Below are 19,793 nucleotides of genomic sequence, written 5' to 3' on the forward strand. Positions count from 1 at the left end.
TAGCAGCTTCTTACAGATGCCACCCCTGTAACCCCCCCCCGCTAGCAAAACCTGGCCACACAAACCCAATACATTTAATTTCTCCACTCTTTCAATAGGGTAAAAATGCTGACAGCTAATAGTCCATTTGAACTATCATGTTTGCCAGCTGATTGGCAGATTCAGTAGCAAAATAGAAAATCCCCATTCTATGCCTTTTTGTAATACCTTGGTTTAGGTGATAGTTGCATCACAAGGTTGTTTCCCTCCCCCTGTATCCCCATGCCCACCAAATTGGTATAGATTAGATATGAAATCTGATTAGATTACAGGTTAATGGAGAATTGTCATACAGTGCAATTTGTGCTCAACTCTTCTCCCCACATGAGTAGTGTGGGCTTTGTTGAATTTCTAGCCCTCCAACTTTTTTATTTTCCTGTTGGTACTTACATTGCATCTGCAGTTTTGCACGACTGTGCAACATAGCAGATCAAGGAACCGATCTGTCTCCTGGGAGGAAGGAGCCCTTTGAAAAGGCTTCGGTTTACACAGCACAGTGTGTAAGCACATGGACAAGAGTGGGATAGAACAATAGTGGCTTTTTCACAGCAGAAGAGCCAGCTTAGATGCACATCAAACTAGAGCCTCAGAGTAATGTGTTTTCTTCCAACTTTTTATAAAGTTTTTTAGAAGGCTATACCATTTCCTACATGATTCAATAAACACGTTCTTGTCCTAAAGGATTTTACCATTAGAAATACCTGTTTCTATCTGTAAATTATCTGTATTTCTATCAACTGCATGCAGAACAAATATGTTCTCTTCCCAAGCTCCCTTTTGTTTTGCAGCTGCTGTTCTTTGTAAATAGCACAAATCCCATCCATGCCCTTTCCACGATATTGTGATCAGTGTTCCTAACTGTTCTGAAATTTGCACTTGCGAAAACAAACTATATAGAATGGAATGAGATGCAGCTTCTTTTTTAGTTAAGCAAGTGTACCTTCATTCTTCATGTATAGAATCATAATGTCTGGCGTATAGTTCTTAACATGAATATGTATGGAAGCTATAAGTTATAAACCTGCAGAATTTGAAAGTCATGATGAAAAGCAACTGGTTAATTCCCAAGCACTGCCTTTCAGCTGGGATGCTGGTTGAGACTTCAAATGTGTTATACAGCTGAATAATACAGTTACTCAAGGAATGCTGCTAACACAGCTGTTTTCTTTTAATTTTTCTTGCCCTTATAATGGGAAAAATGTTTAGCATATTTTTATTGTTTTGTCATTTGAAAAAATTGCATTTTAAAGAGTTGTAAAGTCTGCCAATTAATACTTAAGAACTTAGTATTTCTGGAGTTTGCTTTACTCTGAAAGATGGGTTCTCTATTTGGGAATCTGGTTCTTGAGACTCCTGTGCTTACTGCCTTGTCACATTCCAGGCAGCGTTTGTGGCTAACAGTAGTTTCAGGAATGATCATACGAGGTCAGACAAAAAGTCCATCAGACAAATATCGCATCTCTGAGAGTGCCTAGTAAAGAGCATGAAAACAAGGCAAGGATATATGGTGAGGGTGGCTTTTTTCCTACCTCTGAATACTGTCCTAGTCTCTAGTGACTTGTAGCTTAGTATTTTGAGCTAGAAAGGCTATTCTATTAATGTTGGATTGTTTTTTGTTGTTTGGTTTGATCTTTTTGTTGTGAACTTGTCCACCAGAAAACACTTGATCATATTCTGTTGAAGGACATTATACTAACCTCCCAGTATCTGGTGGTTTAATTATCTAAGAATTGTCTTAATTTTTATGCTTAAGCAAACTTTCAGTCAAAATTGAGAAGTGTTACACTGTGTTGTGTTACTGTGCTTTCCTTAATTTTCTTTTTTTCCTTCTTGGTATTAAAACATTAATCATTTTGTCTGGGAGAGAGAAGACTCAGTTTCTATGGTCAATCCTATGTAAGAAGTTGAAGTTCAGTTTCAACTTGCCAACTCTGCACAGTGCAGTGCATATGTATTTTTCAACATTCTTGCATAGACACATGACTAGTTAAATATGTACTTTTTAAACTGATGGAATCTTTAACAGGAGAAATGTTGGCTATGCAGACTTCTCAGCCAGCTGTCTTAAAGCTGCTTCTTCCCTTTCTTTGAGACTAAGAGTAATGATGACCTCTTAGCGGGGATGGCTGGTGGCGGTGGAGTGGCAATGACCAATGGTGTCAAGGCAAAGAAGAGCACTTGTGTATCAACAGCATCTTCAGCTTCAGGGACAACCATGAACAGTCTGGAAAATAAACCCAAAACTATTGCAGGTAAATGGATATATTGATCCTTAAAGATGGTAGTTGGGTGACTTTTTATTTTCCTGTTATGTATTGAGGATCCAGGCTGCCTAATGAAGTGGTCAGTAAGGCCACAGTCAAATCAAACACCTCCTGTGCTCTTTTCCTGTTTTTTAATAATGTAATTGCCTTTTTGGAGTGTGTTCCTTTTATTTTTTTCAGTACTGATTATGCAGCTACTATATAAAACTAGATGATATAATTAATCTAGAGAATCACGGATTTGTGTAAAATAACTTAATTTGTCTAAAAAATCCATGCCACAAGCACTAAATCTTTAAGATATCACTTGTTGCAGTCAACATTTTGGACATTCTGTATTGTTTTGTAGAAATAAAGCAAGAAAGCTTTCAGAAACTGTTCAGAAAAGTGAAATTATTTAGTGTATTATCAATATGGATGGAAACATGTCTTGCTTTCCATTGCTATGTTTTGGATTCAGTAATGCTTGCAAAGCTGTAAAGCATCTGGAAATAAAGTAGTAATAATCTATCCTCGTCTTTATGAAATGAGATGGAAATACAAAAAACCTTAGCTTTCACTTTGCGGAATCATAATATGCAGTTCATCATTTAAAAGCTTGCATTCAAATCTACTGAAAAGAGAGACTAATTTGAACATGTAGGAATAGCAATGCTGCAGTTTTTGTACAATCTGTCAGAACCTGTTGAAGACAGAAAAAAAAGAAACTTGCAAATGTTAAACTTTAAGGTCTAACTCATTTTCAAAATACTGGTAAAGCATAGCAATTGGTAGAGCATGTATCAATTAAAATAAAACTGCACTGATTCATGATTAAGGCTGTATAAATGTTTACTCTAAATGTATTTTATGAAATGTATTTACCAGTGTCATTCAGAAAATCAGCCACTGTAGTGCTGATACAAAATACAGAGTCTTCTATTACGGATACTGTATTTTAAATTAATGTTCCTAACTTTCAAAAAACATACAGGTACAAGTTCCACAACTAAGCGTAGCACTTCATCTGGAAATAAAGAGTCAAGCTCTTCTAGAGAAAGAATACGCGATCGTTCTCGTTTAAGCCAGAGCAAAAAGCTGCCTTTGACTGGACAGGGGACCAATGATACGGTACTGGCAAAACGCTCCCGTAGTCGTACCAACCCAGAATCAGATATTCGAATGAGCAAGTCCAAATCAGACAATCAAATCAGTGACAAAGCTGCATTGGAAGCAAAGGTGAATGATCTTTTGACATTAGCAAAAACTAAAGATGTGGAAATCTTGCATCTGAGGAATGAACTAAGGGATATGCGTGCTCAGCTGGGACTTAACGAAGATCAACTTGAAGGTGATGAAAAATCTGAAGAAAAAGAGGCCATTGTTGTCCATCAGCCAACTGATGTAGAGTCTACGTTGCTACAGTTACAGGAACAAAACACTGCCATCCGAGAAGAGCTCAACCAGCTGAAGAATGAGAATCGAATGTTAAAAGACAGGCTAAATGCATTAGGCTTTTCTTTGGAACAAAGGCTGGACAACTCTGAAAAACTCTTCGGCTATCAGTCTTTGAGTCCAGAGATTACAGCTGGCAACCACAGTGATGGTGGTGGTACTCTGACATCTTCAGTGGAAGGTTCTGCTCCTGGATCAATGGAAGACTTGTTAAGTCAGGATGAAAACACTTTGATGGACAACCAACATAGTAATTCCATGGATAATTTAGACAGTGAGTGCAGTGAAGTTTATCAGCCACTGACATCAAGTGATGATGCCTTAGATGCTCCGTCGTCTTCGGAGTCTGAAGGTGTACCAAGCATAGAAAGATCTAGGAAGGGAAGCAGTGGCAATGCAAGTGAAGTGTCCGTAGCTTGTCTGACAGAACGGATACATCAGATGGAAGAGAATCAACACAGTACAGCTGAAGAGCTCCAAGCCACACTTCAAGAGCTTGCAGATTTGCAACAAATAACGCAAGAGCTAAACAGTGAGAATGAAAGACTTGGAGAGGAAAAAGTAATCCTCATGGAATCTTTGTGCCAGCAAAGTGACAAGTTGGAACACTTCAGCCGTCAGATTGAGTATTTTCGGTCCCTTTTAGATGAACACCATATTTCATATGTAATTGATGAAGATATGAAAAGTGGTCGCTACATGGAGTTAGAGCAACGTTATATGGACCTTGCAGAGAACGCTCGGTTTGAGCGAGAGCAGCTGTTAGGTGTTCAGCAGCACTTGAGCAACACTTTGAAGATGGCAGAACAAGACAACAAGGAGGCCCAAGAAATGATAGGGGCATTAAAAGAACGAAATCACCACATGGAACGGATTATTGAGTCAGAGCAGAAAAGCAAAACAGCGATAGCATCTACGTTAGAGGAGTACAAAGCCACAGTAGCCAGTGACCAGATTGAGATGAACAGGCTGAAAGCTCAGTTAGAGCATGAAAAGCAAAAAGTGGCTGAATTGTATTCTATACACAACTCTGGAGATAAATCAGATATACAAGATTTGCTGGAGAGTGTCAGGCTGGATAAAGAAAAAGCAGAGACATTGGCCAGTAGTCTGCAAGAAGAGCTGGCACACACTCGCAATGATGCCAATCGATTGCAAGATGCCATTGCTAAGGTAGTGTTTAAAACAAACTGTTGTATTTTAACATCCTATATACACCATGACTTGCTGTTGGTCACTGTAGTTCTTTTAGAAGTAAAGGATTAATTTTGAGGTTAATCAGATTGCAGTAGTGTTAGAATTGATTACTTTCTCTTAACTTTTGTTATGAAAATGACGGAGGCTTTTTAAAAAATTATATGGATTCATTCAGCCACATGGTAACTGTCATGTTACTTTTTTAAAATACTGGTATTTAAACTCCGCAACTTATTTCAAGGGCCAAACTTAAACAGTATTTAAGATACTGTATGAATTTTGTGCTTAAATTGCATGCCTTCTGCAAGAGTTTTGAGGAGTTAGTACCAAACTGGTAGAAGAGGGATGTCACTGAGAAAGTACTGGGAGTCAAAGGCTGAAGTGATAACCCAGCTGTTGATGACTTGTAGGACCTTTCACAGGTGTTGAGAGAATATTTTGAAGTTTCAGCTTATTCAAGTAGGTTCAGTTAACTTAGAATAAACTGATGGTAGAGGAATCAGAAAAGTGTCTTCTTTCTCCAATCAAGAAATGACTAATTTTGAGGTAAACAGATTTAACCAAATTTAATTTAATTTACCAAATACATATTTTAGTTTTAAATGAAAAAAATCGACAAACTTTTAAACAATTATTATTAAATATGGCAAATACGCATAGGTTTTTTACTAATGATCCATCCAGGAACAGCTTGTGTGTTGACTGGGCTTTGGATTGAAGTGTATATTTCTAGCTCTAGAACAGCAATTTTGACTCAGATATAACTAATTTATCTAGTAAAAGCACTTACCATAATTTAATATAAAAATAAGAATCATAAAATTTATTTAATAACTTTAAGTATGCATTTAAAGGTATATCCTCCTCATGAGAAAATTTATGCCAAATTTAATGTCTGAACTACATATTAGTTGCAAATCAACATGTTAGTCACGATCACCAGCCAGTTAGAATCAACTTAATTTGGGAGGGGGAAAAAAAAAAAAATATAATTTTAGTAATTAAAGTTGGGTAGTGCTATTAAAATAAAAAATAGTGAAACAGATGATTTAAAGCAGGGCATTTTGTCTATTAAAATTGGTGCCTGTGTTGACCCACCCTAAGCCATGACCTAATTTCTCTTGTTTATCTGACACCCTATTTTTGCTGTTGGGTTAATGTTACTGTGCCTCTGATCCCAGCTTATTACTTACGTTGCAGTTTCATGAGGCAGAAAAAAAATAGCCTTGCTGCTCCTGAAAGGGAGAAGTCTACTACCGCTTCCTTTCCCTGTTTTTTTTTAATTCAGTTCACACACAAATGTGAATCTTGCTACTTGATTAAGGAAATGAATCATCATAGGTCCACCAAACACTAAAATTGATGCACAGAGTAGAGCAAGCTTTTTTTTTTTTTTTTGCAAGGGATAGAAAGAGTAAAGAGTTCCCTCCACACCTCCCTTTTCAATGGCAGCTAGATGTTAAATTGGATCAGCTGCTCATGAAATCACAGCCTTAGTACTATGGTATTGTTGCTCCACTTGAATACAGGATACTGCTGTTAGAGTAGCTGGGGAATGCTCATATATGCAGCTTGGGAATAAAAGAATTTAACTCTGGCTCAGGGAAATAGTTGCACTAGAACAATACTTTTATAAGGTTTACACTTGACTTCTTGTCCCATACTTTTTTATGGTTGCAGAAATATATTACAAGTACAGTAGTAAAAAACTAAAAGTGTGTTTTAAAATGCAACCAATTTAGTTATGATAAGATACTTTTTTTTTTTTTCAGGTTGAAGATGAATACAGAGTGTTCCAAGAAGAAGCCAAGAAACAAATTGAGGATCTCAATGTGACTCTAGAAAAACTTCGGACAGAATTAGATGAAAAAGAGACTGAGAGAAGTGACATGAAAGAAACTATCTTTGAGTTGGAGGATGAAGTAGAGCAGCATCGTGCTGTGAAGCTTCATGACAATCTCATCATATCTGATTTGGAGAGTAAGTGTTACAAGTTTCTCTTGTGAGAGAAATGATAATTTAAGAACAGCTGAAGTAGATAATTTAAGAATGTTGTGATAGTGAAAATATTTTCACTTGTCTTTTGTATGTCTGAATTAAAGTCAGACTGGGCTTTGCAGAACGCTTATACATCAGGGGAAAAAAATCAAGTTGGCTTTGCTTTTCCAGTCCCGGTAGCAGTTGGTGTGGGAGTGAAAACCTGTGAATTGAGAATAAATATCACATCTGATAATGCTGTTTTCAAGTTGTTTTTCAAAGTAGAAGAACATGTAATTACAGGCTTAATAGTAGTGTGCTCCTTGGGCATTTTGGAGACTGGATGATTGATTTCGTGTTTTGGTGTTGGTTTTTTTTAAGAACGCTCTCTCTTTTGAGTGCCCAAGTACTAGGAGTTACCAGATAGCTTGGGAATGTTTATAATTAATTATTTCTACTACCTAAAGAAAGGTGGTTTTAGTAGAGAAATGTGTGAATGGAGGCCCTGAAAGTTACAAATGTTAGAGCTGATTTGGCAATATGGATGTATTATATATCTTTCTGTGTAGATTTGCTCAAGTCATGAAGCTGATCTGTGAACCTAAAAATGAATCTGAAAAACTTCAAGGAAGTTAGAATAAAACTTTATCTGTTGACTCTTGCCACCGTAAAAGAAATGGTTGGGGCTTATAATGAAATTCATGTTTACTATATACTTGTCTAGCTCTCTGTGCCTTAGTTCCCTCTCTGATCTCCAAGACCTACTCAGACATTCCTACCACAGGCTGGAATTCTGCAATTAGTCTCCATCTAAATAAGAACCTGGGCATCTGTACCGTGGCAAGCTGTATTTGCACAGGGCTGCTTGCAAAATTCAAATATCTGGTATTCTTCCATGGTATACAAAGACTGAACAAGATAGCAAAAAAACCAAAGCATGATGCCTTTTAACAGGAAGGCAAATATTAATAGAAAGGATTTTAAATTGGTCTGCTATCAAGAAAAGGTAGTATCTTAAGCAAGCCAAATTGTTTATTCAACTGAAGCTCAGTGCCTTCAGACATGTGGCTGTCAGCTTGGTTTCCCTAAGCAACCCTTCTTTATCTTGAAAGACAATCACTGTTTCTCTTTACAAAATTGCTTTAGGTTTTTATTCTGTAATTTTTTTTTTCTCTTTCTGTTCCAAAACCAAAAGACAGACATTTACTTGGGAGCAGGAGCTGAGGCACATGGTCAGTGGCTCTGACTTTGTTCCTGAAGTAATTTTGTAGCAAAGTCTTGAAAAGGTTGAACACTTTTCTACTTGCATTGTTTTGTCTATTAGCTGAAATACATTCATATAGAAAACAGCACCGTAGTCAAGTAAACATTTAAGTGTCTGCCTAGTAATACCTGGTTACAAGGCAGCTCTAATTTTTAGATGCTTCTGCTTTGGGGGTACAAAACCGCTGTCAGATATTTCATTTAAACTGGTAAAATTTCAGGTGGACAAACCTCTAGCTGGGCAGAAATTTTCAACAAAAATTGCGACAGTCTTTGTTGTTCATCGCTCTTGAAATAATTTGGAAAATTCAGCTGTACTGGCTGATGGCCTGGTATGATCCTTTAGGGAAGAAAATCAGTATTTTATAGGCAGGAAGGAGAGTGGCATCTAGTGGTGGAAAGAAAGGATGGCACCCAAAGAATGGTATAAACTGAAAAAAATATTTTTCTCTGACCACTTTAAAACACCGTTTGTTATGGGTTCATAATTAAACCTCATACAGGAGTTTCTTGGTGGTAGCCTCTAAGTAGTGACAGCAAAGAACAGCATCTCAGAAAAACTGAGATTTGGAGGTAGTACATACAACATATAAAAGACAGAATTTTAATAATTTGTATTAAAGTGACAGAAAAACACATCTTAGTAGTAAGCTATCTTATGCTGATCTGACTTTTGGTTGGTTCTGGTAGTCTGTCAGCCAAATGTCTAATGCCTGTGCTTTTAAATGTGGAGAAACTAGTGTAGGTTTAGGTATTTTAAAGCGCTTGTTAGAAGAATGGTGTTTTTTCAGCCTAAATAACCCAATGTAATAAAAATCCATGAAGGTTTTCTTTAGTGAACTTTTATTTTAGATTTTAAAATATGAGGAAATCTAACTCACCCCTTAAGGAGAGAATTTGCCTAACGGAAAAGTTACTGGGTGAATGAAAGTGATGGCCAGACAACTGGTAAATGACAAGTGATAAGTGATGGAAGACTCTCACTTAAAGAATTCACAAAGGACAGACTTTACAGTTAGGAGAAAGATGCTTCACAAATGAGGTGGTGAGTGTTCATGGTTAATCAACACTAACTAGTAATGTAGGGATGTGAAGTGCTCTAGCAGTGGTACTTTGGGAATGCTTCCTTGTGGGCTTTCCAAACACCAAAAAGAAACATAAAGAACATATATAATGAAAAATTTTTCACAGTAATTTGAATATTGAACTGTCACATTTTAGCTGTTAATGTCTGCCTGCAAAAATGGGATGTCTTTGGTATGGACAGTAGGATGCAAATTGCATTGATTGAAAACATACAGTATGTTCCTGATGTCCATCCAGATGCGGCAGGAGCTGAACTCATTCCTGGTGGGATAAGGAGCTTTAAGCATAGTGCTTCTGTATTGTATCCAAAACCCTCTGCAGGTACTGGAGTGGAGGTGAGGGACTGGGAGAGGGCAGGGCAGGCTGGCAGTGGGCAGGGGAGACGGGCGTTGCGCTAGATGGCGTGTTTCCTCTGGTTTTCATTTCTGACTTCGGAAAAAGTTTCAGCAGTCAGGCAGCCAAGCTGTCAGGGGAAAAAAGAAACCTATTATTCTTCCAAGCAATTAATAAGAGTTTGTGGAGAATTTTTTCCAGATAACTTTGTCTCCCGATCTGCAGGAAATTGGGATTTGTAGGTTAGCTTATCAGTTGTCAGGTGTTTCTTCTAAAGCCTGAAAATACTCGTTGCATGTTCACTTAGCACAAGGTACATGTGCTAAGCATATCAGTTCTCTTAGTCCGTAACTATTTAAGTCAGTAAATTTTTTGGACAAGGGTAGGTGAGCAAGAAGGTTGATGTATCTAATGTTCAGTGAATAAATAGTTCTTTTATGGAGCTGACAGTGTTCGTTTTTAATTCTGCTATAACTCATTTTGAAAAGGATCTTGACAGCAGTTGTGAAACTAAATTTTTACGTTGCCATATTTAGGCCTTTTGTACCATAGTGTTGGAAGTTAATTGGATGTTAGTCTTCTAATTGTTAGTACTTTTTTTCTTTTTTGCTAGTGTTAGACCCTTAAAAAATTCAGCTTTTTTGCTGTATAGACCTATTGTCTGACAGCGATGAGCTCAAAAGCAAGATTGATAGGCAAATTGCTTAAGCGTTGGTGTATTTGTAACCAGTGCCTCTTCCTTATATAAGGAAGCTATAATTATTAAATTAACTGTAATGCTGGCACTATTCTATGTAGATGTGATTATACTGGGATAGCCATTTCTATGCTAAAAAAATGAAATGCTATCCTAGTATAAGGCAAACCAATGTAACTAGTATAAAAACTACGAGAATGTCCATTGTGGATTTGCCTGTGTCAGGATTACGTGATTTAGTGTTGCTTATCAGGTATTGTCATGTTTTGAAACTACTATGCGTATCTGAATACTGTAAGTCTCTTTTTCCTTTCTTTTCCCCCCTTTTTTCCCCAGAGACTATGGAAATTAAACAATTGAATGTTGATACTCATTTTTATTTCGTAGTGATAAATTCTAACTGCTAATTATAGTTAGTAAAAGTTACAAATACAGAATACAGTGATATTTTTTCTCTGGCTGTCTTACAAAATTCAGATGATATCTTAGTTTCTTCCTCCCACCTCCAGCCCTAGTTATAATGTTTTTCTTCACCATTTGTAGTCTGCCTTTCCCATAATTTATTTTTCTACCTTTTAAAAAGCAGGACCTTGTCAAACTGTGATTTAAATCAATACCATTTTGTAAAATGTAGACATAATGAATCCTGCAGTAAAACACAAGCAGCTTGCTGATTTGCCATTTTTTATTATCCTGTTCATTCATCAGAATGGTCTCCTTGTTCTTCACTTACCCTAAACAATAGTTACTTTTCCTTTTAATCATCTTTCTTGTCTATGCTCCTTAAAAAGAGGAGACTGGACAATGGTAGAAGAGAAGTACCTGTCCTACCATACTGAAAATTTCAGCACATACAGGTGGGAAGGGCTTGTGTGTGTTAGAGAAGAATCGTGGAGGTTGTGAGGATGCAGAAAGGAAGGATACCACAAGGCAGCTGTACAGAGAATTGCTGCCTGTGTACCTATTTTGACTACTTGAATTTTCAGGCTGTAATTGGTGACACAATGCAAAGAATGGAGTTTAGGCTTAGAATGTAAGAGGTGAAATCACTTATCTTAGTCTTAACTTCTCACTACGTTTCAAATTCAGTTGCAATTTGTTAGTTCTTTTCAGTTCAGTGGGTTTTGGTTGTTTTTTTTTTTTTTAAATCTCTTCAATTGATTGGGGGAGAAGACTGTTTCCAACAACTGCTGTAAAGTGCTCTGTATTGTTTATAGTAACTGCAGAATATTCAGACCATTGTGTTTTACTTCAAAGCATAAATATACTAAAACTTAATGGTGCGTTTCATATCTCACAAAAGCTCAAAACAATGGCATTACACAAGCTTTAACTCTGGATGCATTTATAGTTTCTGGTTTGTGGTTATTTTTAGATGAACTATAGCTTGCTTTTAGTAGTAGAACAAATTTATTTTTAAAAACACATTTTCTTTGAACTGTCTTCAAAAGAGAAAATGGTCATCCACTAGATTTTGTTTCAAAATTCTACTGGAAGCTCTTTAGGGCATGTTGACTTGCTGTCACTGTTGAAAGTTACCTAATTTGCAGTGGATTTTTTTAGCATGTGTTTAAAGGGAAAAAAGGTGGGGAGGGGGAGCGACTTTTATAACTTTAATCTAAAGCTGGCATCTCAGTGCTGACTTCAGCTCAAACAAGTTGTGTACACAGAGACAAGCTGAAAATTAGAGGCCTTTGCTTAAATATCATGGTAGCATGAGATTTGAGTGGCTCGCTCTGCTAGGCTTATCTTCAAAGCTTGGATGCATGTTAAAATGTGCAGTCTTACAAGAAGGAGATAAATACAGAAAAATCTGTCTAATTTTAGTGTTTCAACTTTTCCAAGCCTGAAAGGTTATCATGTTTTCAGGCCAGCTGAGGTTTATGTCATTCTTGTAAAGAAATTAGCTGTGGCGTTAAAAGCCTCTGTACTTGGGACTGTTGAGGCAAAACTCAAGAATTACTTCGGATGAAGAAACCAAAAAGAATTCCATGGCTGAAAAAATGAAATGTTCTTAGGAGCATAGTTGAGGCTTCTGAATGTACACATCAGCATAAATCAGCTTAAATCTGTTCTTAGGCTTTGTTACATCTGATTTAAATATTTTTTAAATGCTTACTGTTTTCCATTTAGCCTGCGATAGCCTCATTTTTATTGTTAAGAAAAGCCATTTCCCAAAAGTCAAGGAGTATGAAGGTATAAACTTATTTGGGAGGACATTGGTAGTATTGGTAGAACAAGTGACTTTGAATAAACCCTGGTTTAATGCTTTTCCTGAGACCTGATCTGCAAATAAAAGCACTGGAAAGTTTTTTCATGTTAGAAAATGAGAGCCACAAAACTCTACTGTATCAATCTGTTTGTATGAACGTATACATCTATCTTCTGACTATTCAGACATTTATTATGCAGTTCCATAGATTTTTTTGCCAAGGTTTTGTATTTTGAACAGCCTAAATGTATTAGGCACCTTCAATCTTTTTGTGGAAAGAGCATTGCTAATGTACAGGAAAAATACTTGTTTCCAGCAGGTCTTGGAATCATGAACCTGAACCAAAAAAATGCATTCAGTCAGTTGGTCCATCATTTTTACAGGTTTGAAATAGCTACATGATGCTATAGAAATAAAACATCCTAGAATCCAACGATCAGTGAAGTGACACACTAATTAGAAATTTATGCTGTGTTCTTCTTCATTAGTTGCTTAGTTATAAGAATGGAGTAATCAATCACATTGTCCTTGTGTATTGAATAAAGTAACAAATGAATAATAATTGCAGTAGCCAGTCTGTCAGACGCCACATGAGGAGTTGTGGTGATCAAGCTGCGTACCCTTTTGTATAGCTGCTGACAGATTTAGAGAACCATCTCTTTCATAACATGATCTCATAGACTGTTTGTCCCTTTGCTGTAAATATAGCTTGTTTCAACTTCAAATAGTATCTCGATAGACAAGAACGTAAGATTCTTGAGGACACGAGTAGAATTTTATCCCCATTGAAGGCATGGCTGTGAGTGTTATGTCAGCTGCTTTGTGGCAGGGAGTAAATTGTGAATCAAAAGGCTTCGTGTAGCTGCAGCTTATGTTTGAAGGGGGAAAACCCCCAGACCATCCATGTTTTTTAGGATGCTTCCATGTTAAATCACCTACCTTGTTTATTTGCTCTTTGTTATTGCTTTGTCATTTTTATACTGTGAAATGTAGAGAACAGACTGGTATTTGTATAAGAATTGAGTTTGCTTATGCTGTTCCCCTCACCAGTCATAGAGAAGTATGTAGCTATTGACACTCTCTGTCAAATTATTTCTGCTCATACTAATTTTCTCCAGATGGCTTTGGTTATAAAAATGTATTCTCTTAAGTTTTTAAAAGCATTTGCAGTTTTCTTCCACTTTTTTTTTTTTAAAGTAAATAGATCCCTAAGATCTTACAGAGAATTTGACTTTCTTTCCAGATACAGTTAAAAAACTGCAGGACCAAAAGCATGACATGGAAAGAGAGATAAAGAATCTTCACAGGAGACTCCGGGTAGGTTAAAACCTAAAAACTCAATAGATTGTGAACTTGGAATGTCATAAGACCTGCATGTGAAATTGTGAAAAGGTAATATGGTTACATGTAATACCATTAAAATAACTGTTTCTGAGAGACAGGCATCATATGGGAATATATTTACTAATGTACAGACACTAAAGAATTAAATTCTGAAAAATTCTCAGTGTCACAAAGATATGGCATTGGGCTTAGGAGAAAATGTTCCTATATTTTCTGATGCATAGTTTAATATTAAATTTTTTTGCCCTCCACTTTGAACATTTTCTTTGTTTCTACAAAACAAATTAATGACCTTGGAAGTCTAGTTATTTCCAGCAAATCTTCTTCAGTTTAACTTGTAAGTTAGGTTATGCCTAATGCCAGAGATGAGTGCCTTTGTCATTCCTGTAAATTGTTCCCTGTAACAGCGTAGGGTAACTATGAATAATAAGGATAACTCTTAATTTTATCTTCAAAATTCTTGCTGCTGCTTTCAATTTAAAGTTTTATTTACCTATAGGAGGAGTCAGCAGAATGGCGTCAGTTCCAGGCTGATCTACAGACTGCAGTGGTTATAGCAAATGATATAAAGTCTGAGGCCCAGGAAGAGATAGGAGACCTGAAGCGTAGATTACATGAAGCTCAGGAGAAAAATGAGAAGCTCACTAAAGAGTTGGAGGAAATAAAGTCACGCAAGTATGCAAAAGACAACAGGGATATTGTCTGTTTTGTGGGGGCGGTACAGTTTTGGAAATCCACTATCTTAACTATTATTGAGACTCCGGAAGTTTGTAAATCCTCTCACTTTGAGAATCTGTATTTCAACAAGCTGCCATATGCAGGCTTTCAGGGGCCAAAATGGGTAAACTTATAAGAACAGTATTTGCTTCTTTATACTGTATACTTAATCCATCCAAGAATATTCAATTTGGCGCTTTTGCAAAACCAGGTTGAAGTGGCGGGTTTTTCCCATTTAACAGCTGGACATGATTTAACTTCCCTCAGTGCGAAGAACAAGCAGTGTTGACTTTTCTGTACCATCATTAATATTTCTTATTAGCAGCCAAGGCTTTTGGTATGGTTAAAAATACAGCTGGATTTTTACCTGAGAAGAAACCTTTGTCTAATTCTGCATATATCTTGTACTGTTTTCATTCCACTGATAATTGTTTCTGGGAAAAATTAGAGATGCTTTGTGTATAAAAACATTTTTAATAAAAAGAATTCAAACTGTGATGTATTGTGGCTCGAATTAGGTGCTACAGTTATTTAGAAACTGAATTATATGTCTTTCAGAAGTATTAAAGTCCTCAAATGCATAGAATAGGAACATCTTGGACAGCACCATTTGAATCCTGACTACATTGTCTCTGAGGATTGAATACATGTATAGCTTATAATGACAGTAATTATGTTTGTGATGTGTATATATGAAACAGTTTTCTTCCGCATGGATGGGCACTTTGTAGGATACATGACACTTAACCCAGTATCCAGTAGGATATGAGATAATGCAGGCTATGGAACTTGGGGAAAAGCTGATGGTAGGAAGAGCAGACTGGTTACACTGAAAATGGAAAATTACCTGGATGGATAAGTGGTGGGCGTAAGGCATCTTATCTGAAGTAAGATCACCAAACTAAGTAATATGAACAATTCTTACTAATACATTTCAACCAGAATTGTAATTGTTCAATTACTGTTTGCAAGTGAACCTTTGAGGTTACAATTACACTTTTGAAGGTAGAACTGGCTTGCTGATTCGTCTCAGTATATTCATTATTATCTATACACAAGCATCTTTTGACATTTGATTCACTGCAAACAAAGAACAAAGAGGCAACTGAATCAGATTCCTTGAAAGTGGTATAGCTACTGTATTGGAGGGAAGGTGGTAGGAAAGTCTATTAACAGTGTCTGAAACAAAAATCAGTCAATGTTTAATTATTGCAAACTGTAGAAAATAGGTTGCTTCAATTCTTGTCTTGTGTGTGATTCTGAATACAATAACCACCATAAATAATCCGTACTAAAAATCTAATTTTTCTTTTCAAATGGATTCATATGCTGCCTGAAGATGTATGCCATAAATGTATTCTTACCTCCTTAGTATTCATTTAAATTGTTTTCTGTTTATGCAGGTGGAAAAAAAAATTCTCCCCTCTGAGGTGATTATTTTCATGTGAAATGGTGAAATCCTTAAGGCTCAATTTTCTCCATCCATGTGTACATGTGTATGTGTGAGAGATGGGAGCAAGAATTAAGCCTTAAATCAAGTATTGATTTGATAGACTTTTCACCTGGTGCTTAAGCTCTCTTGCTGACAGATAGTAAGAACTTACAGTGATTATTTAGGTTGATAATCTATTTCTAAATTACACTGAAAGAAAAATAGGTTAATGTAATGACCAATCTGGACCATAGATTTTAATTTGGCTTCAAATTTGTGTTGATTTTTTTAAGACTTTGCATGTTAAAAATGTTTTTTAAATGCCTTAATTGGGCTGCATATTGATTTCAGGCAGGAAGAGGAACGTGGTCGAGTGTACAATTACATGAATGCTGTAGAGAGAGATTTGGCAGCTCTGAGACAAGGAATGGGCCTGAGTCGCAGATCATCCACCTCCTCAGAGCCAACTCCTACTGTAAAAACACTCATCAAATCATTTGACAGTGCCTCCCAAGGTAATTATTTTCAACCAGTGTAGTAGCTGTACCAAGTTACGATTTTGTGTATATTGACATGGACACTTCTAATGGCTTAGCTAATTCAAAGTTGGTTTATTGTACTGTCATGACCTATAAGTGTTGGCTAAAACAAACCAACCTCAGCTAGATTGCACAACAGATTGTTCACTGCAGTTAAGTGCAAGCATCCTTTCTTTGTCTTGTCTTTGTTTTTTTCTTTACTGTCGCATTGCCAATGACTCATATGCTAGATGCTTTGATTCAATGCTCCTGTATATTAGAAATACATAAACATATATTACATGCATAATTATAGCTGGAAGCACAGCTGATTTCAGCCTGACTATTAAAATGTGAACTTAATGTGCCAAATTAAGCATTCTAAAAGCCATGTAATAGCTAGAGCTAAGTTTGTTTCTCTTAATAACTTACATTCTTATAGTCAAAGTGCTGATGAAGGTTAAAAATAAGGTCCAGCCAGTGTCACTTATTAAAAGATATAGGGAATGTTTTCTAAAATGAAAGGGATCTCACTGCTGAGACAACGGACTTTACTATAATTCTGACTGTGGAAACAGGTGCTGTTGTCCTTCTCTATAGATGAGCAGAATAGGGAAACCAAGTAATTATCCTGAAATGAGAAACATTTGGGTTTTAGCTTTGACTGCATATGAGACCTTGTATGGATTAAAATACTTCCCTTGCTGGGTCTTTGGATTTTGAATTTCATTTACAATAATGTCACTGTAAGTCTCTGATGTAAAAGGGCTTGGCCTGAAGTAGACTAATATCACCAGGGAGACTCACAGTACTATACTGTGCATGGCAAATCTACTTTTAATTGCTTATAACCTGAAAATTTGTTAAGGTATGGAAGCATCTCTGTACTATTTGGCGATTCTGTAAATGGTTCTATTTCCACGCTTGTTCTCTTTGTTCATAGGTATTTACAGTTTTTTTCTTTCCTAGCGTTAATTTAGAAGGTTTTTTTTTTAATCTGTTACTGGATGAAGGTGCTTTCTTGCCAGAGTTAGTTTGGTGAAATGATAAATCCCCTCTCCCTTCTTTTTAATCTTTTATTTCAAGCTAATATCTGCCTTCTTCCTCAGCATTCATGTCTAATCATGCTGTTAAATAATCAGATGACTGATTCACCAATTCAGTACTTGTCTGGTTTTTTACCTTTCTAAACATGCTATTTGTTTAATCCCAAAATTTCAGGAATATAATATCTAGTACCTGTGGACTTTTGACTGGAAACTAGAAAGGCGAAGCAGATGATATAGGTTATCTTTCTTGTCTTACTGGCAGACCCAGGTGCCTGCTACCATCTCTTTAATTATCTGGAGATCAGAGAACTGCTAATGCCGTCATTTACATTTGCCAGGGTAATAGTACCCTGCACCTTAGCCTTGTCCACCCCCAGTAAACTTAGGTTTTTACCATAGATGATATATTCAAGACAGAAAATGAATGTAATTACAGAGGAGTAAATGTGTAGGCACACTTTTAAATGATTTTGCAGTCAGTTACTAATTGAAATTCTGAAAGACGTGATCTGGTAAAACCAGTAATGTAAAGTACAAGGCAAGAGTTTGCTATAACAGCCAGTCTCCTGTTTCACTGCAAAACAGTGCAATGCCTCACGATAGCTTCCTTTCTGTGTTTCTCCTAGTTCCAAGCCCTGCTGCTGCCACAATTCCTCGCACTCCCCTGAGTCCAAGTCCCATGAAAACTCCCCCAGCTGCTGCTGTATCCCCTATGCAGGTAGGTGTTTTATGACTGCACTTAATCCTTCTTTGTAAAGAAGAGCATGTGAAACTAGAAGTGGTAATACACAAATATGGCTGACTTTGTGGGGAAATAATGATAAAACGTTGCCTCAAGTAAGTAATTACTAAAATGTTCAGTCTAACAAAAGAGTCTTTCACTGAGAACCATGTTGTAAATACAAGATTTGGCATAATTTGGAAGTTCTTGTTAAATATTCCCAACCATTACTATTCCTGTGCTACTGAGAAGCATGGGAGGAAAACTTTATCTGCATTCCTTAGTTTTAGAGTTGCTGTTCATCAGTTCTTAGTCCTGTGCCTGGCACGGAAACAGCAGTAATCCCCTTCAGGCAATGGACTGAGATCTGTCAGCAATCATCAGTATAAATATATCCCATGTTGCATGGGCTTTCAATATCAGACCTGACCAGAGAGTAATGAAATAATTGTGAAATTATTATCTTTGTTCATTTTGTACTGACTGAGAGTTTGGCCAGTTGGTGATTGTACTGTGTGTTTTGTCCTGTCCCCTCTGAAGCTTTGTCCATTTGTTCAGCTGCTGCAGGAGCGTAGGTACACTAAGATTGCATCATCAGTACTCTAATGCTCAGCTTTATGGACCATTGCTGGCTTTATTATCTCACTAGCTGTGCGAAGTGAGATTTTGGCAAAAGCAAACAAGTTTAAGGACAAAGAGGTTGGGACCAGATTCACAAAGTACAATCAAAGAATGTACTACGTGTTTTACTCCTTTAATATCAGTAATTCTCCTGTTGCTAACCAGGAGTACCAAAGCTTCATTTTTACTATAGGTCAGCATAATGTTTTGGTAATAAACCTCTCTGTGTGAACGGAAGAATCTATATCCATATTGGCTTTTAGTGCTCAAGGAACAATACCTGGAACAGACTGACTGTTCTCCTGTGCTCAGACTAGTGCAGTTTTTATTCATTTAAGAGTGAGTTTCATGAAAAAAATAGATAGCCTCAAAGCAAGGAGAAAGAATTAAATGGTTTTTGTGAGAGCTTCTGCTACTTCCTGTGACTCAGTCACTCTTGACAGCAGTTTTCTAAAGTGGTTAAATGTGACAAGTTCTCTGACAGATGCTTTGTTCCTATTGATCTGTCTTTATATTTCTGTTTATTTCTGTGCTCTCTTAGGAAGAGGCAGACTTAATCTCATGTTCTAAAGGGCTAGACCAGAGCTTTGGCAGACAGAAGACTTTTTGATGAAGCCTAAGGCTTATTTCACTTTATTTACCTGTAAATTAACCGCGAACCAAAGTAATCTCTTAGAATACTGCAAACCTGCTCAGGTTTACAGCTCTTGTTTGATGTTCTCGATCTGCCAGAATTACTTGAATTTGAATTCAACTTCTGGTATAGAACCAAGTCATTAACAGCTGGATACTCATTATTGGGAAACATTGCCTGAAAAACAAAGGGGAGGGCGTGTAAATGTAAACAGCTTCTATTGTCTTTTTGAAGATAGGTGGTTTTCTTGGAAGT

At 36.7% G+C, this 19,793-nt stretch overlaps 1 protein-coding gene across 1 annotated transcript in view; it reads left to right on the plus strand.

Annotated features, from left to right (window-relative positions):
* Positions 1–19,793, plus strand: part of SPECC1L (sperm antigen with calponin homology and coiled-coil domains 1-like) — a 68,199-nt gene that overhangs the window by 19,686 nt on the left and 28,720 nt on the right. Inside the window, exons 3-9 of the mRNA XM_010575154.1 lie at positions 2,132–2,291; positions 3,277–4,910; positions 6,707–6,914; positions 13,746–13,819; positions 14,346–14,521; positions 16,347–16,510; positions 18,189–18,280. Coding sequence (XP_010573456.1) covers positions 2,132–2,291; positions 3,277–4,910; positions 6,707–6,914; positions 13,746–13,819; positions 14,346–14,521; positions 16,347–16,510; positions 18,189–18,280 — 2,508 coding nt within the window. The remainder of the gene's footprint in view (positions 1–2,131; positions 2,292–3,276; positions 4,911–6,706; positions 6,915–13,745; positions 13,820–14,345; positions 14,522–16,346; positions 16,511–18,188; positions 18,281–19,793) is intronic.

Source organism: Haliaeetus leucocephalus, unplaced genomic scaffold, assembly GCF_000737465.1.
Source record: "Haliaeetus leucocephalus isolate CR32 unplaced genomic scaffold, Haliaeetus_leucocephalus-4.0 Scaffold13, whole genome shotgun sequence".
In the NCBI taxonomy this organism is placed as follows: Eukaryota; Metazoa; Chordata; class Aves; order Accipitriformes; family Accipitridae; genus Haliaeetus; species Haliaeetus leucocephalus.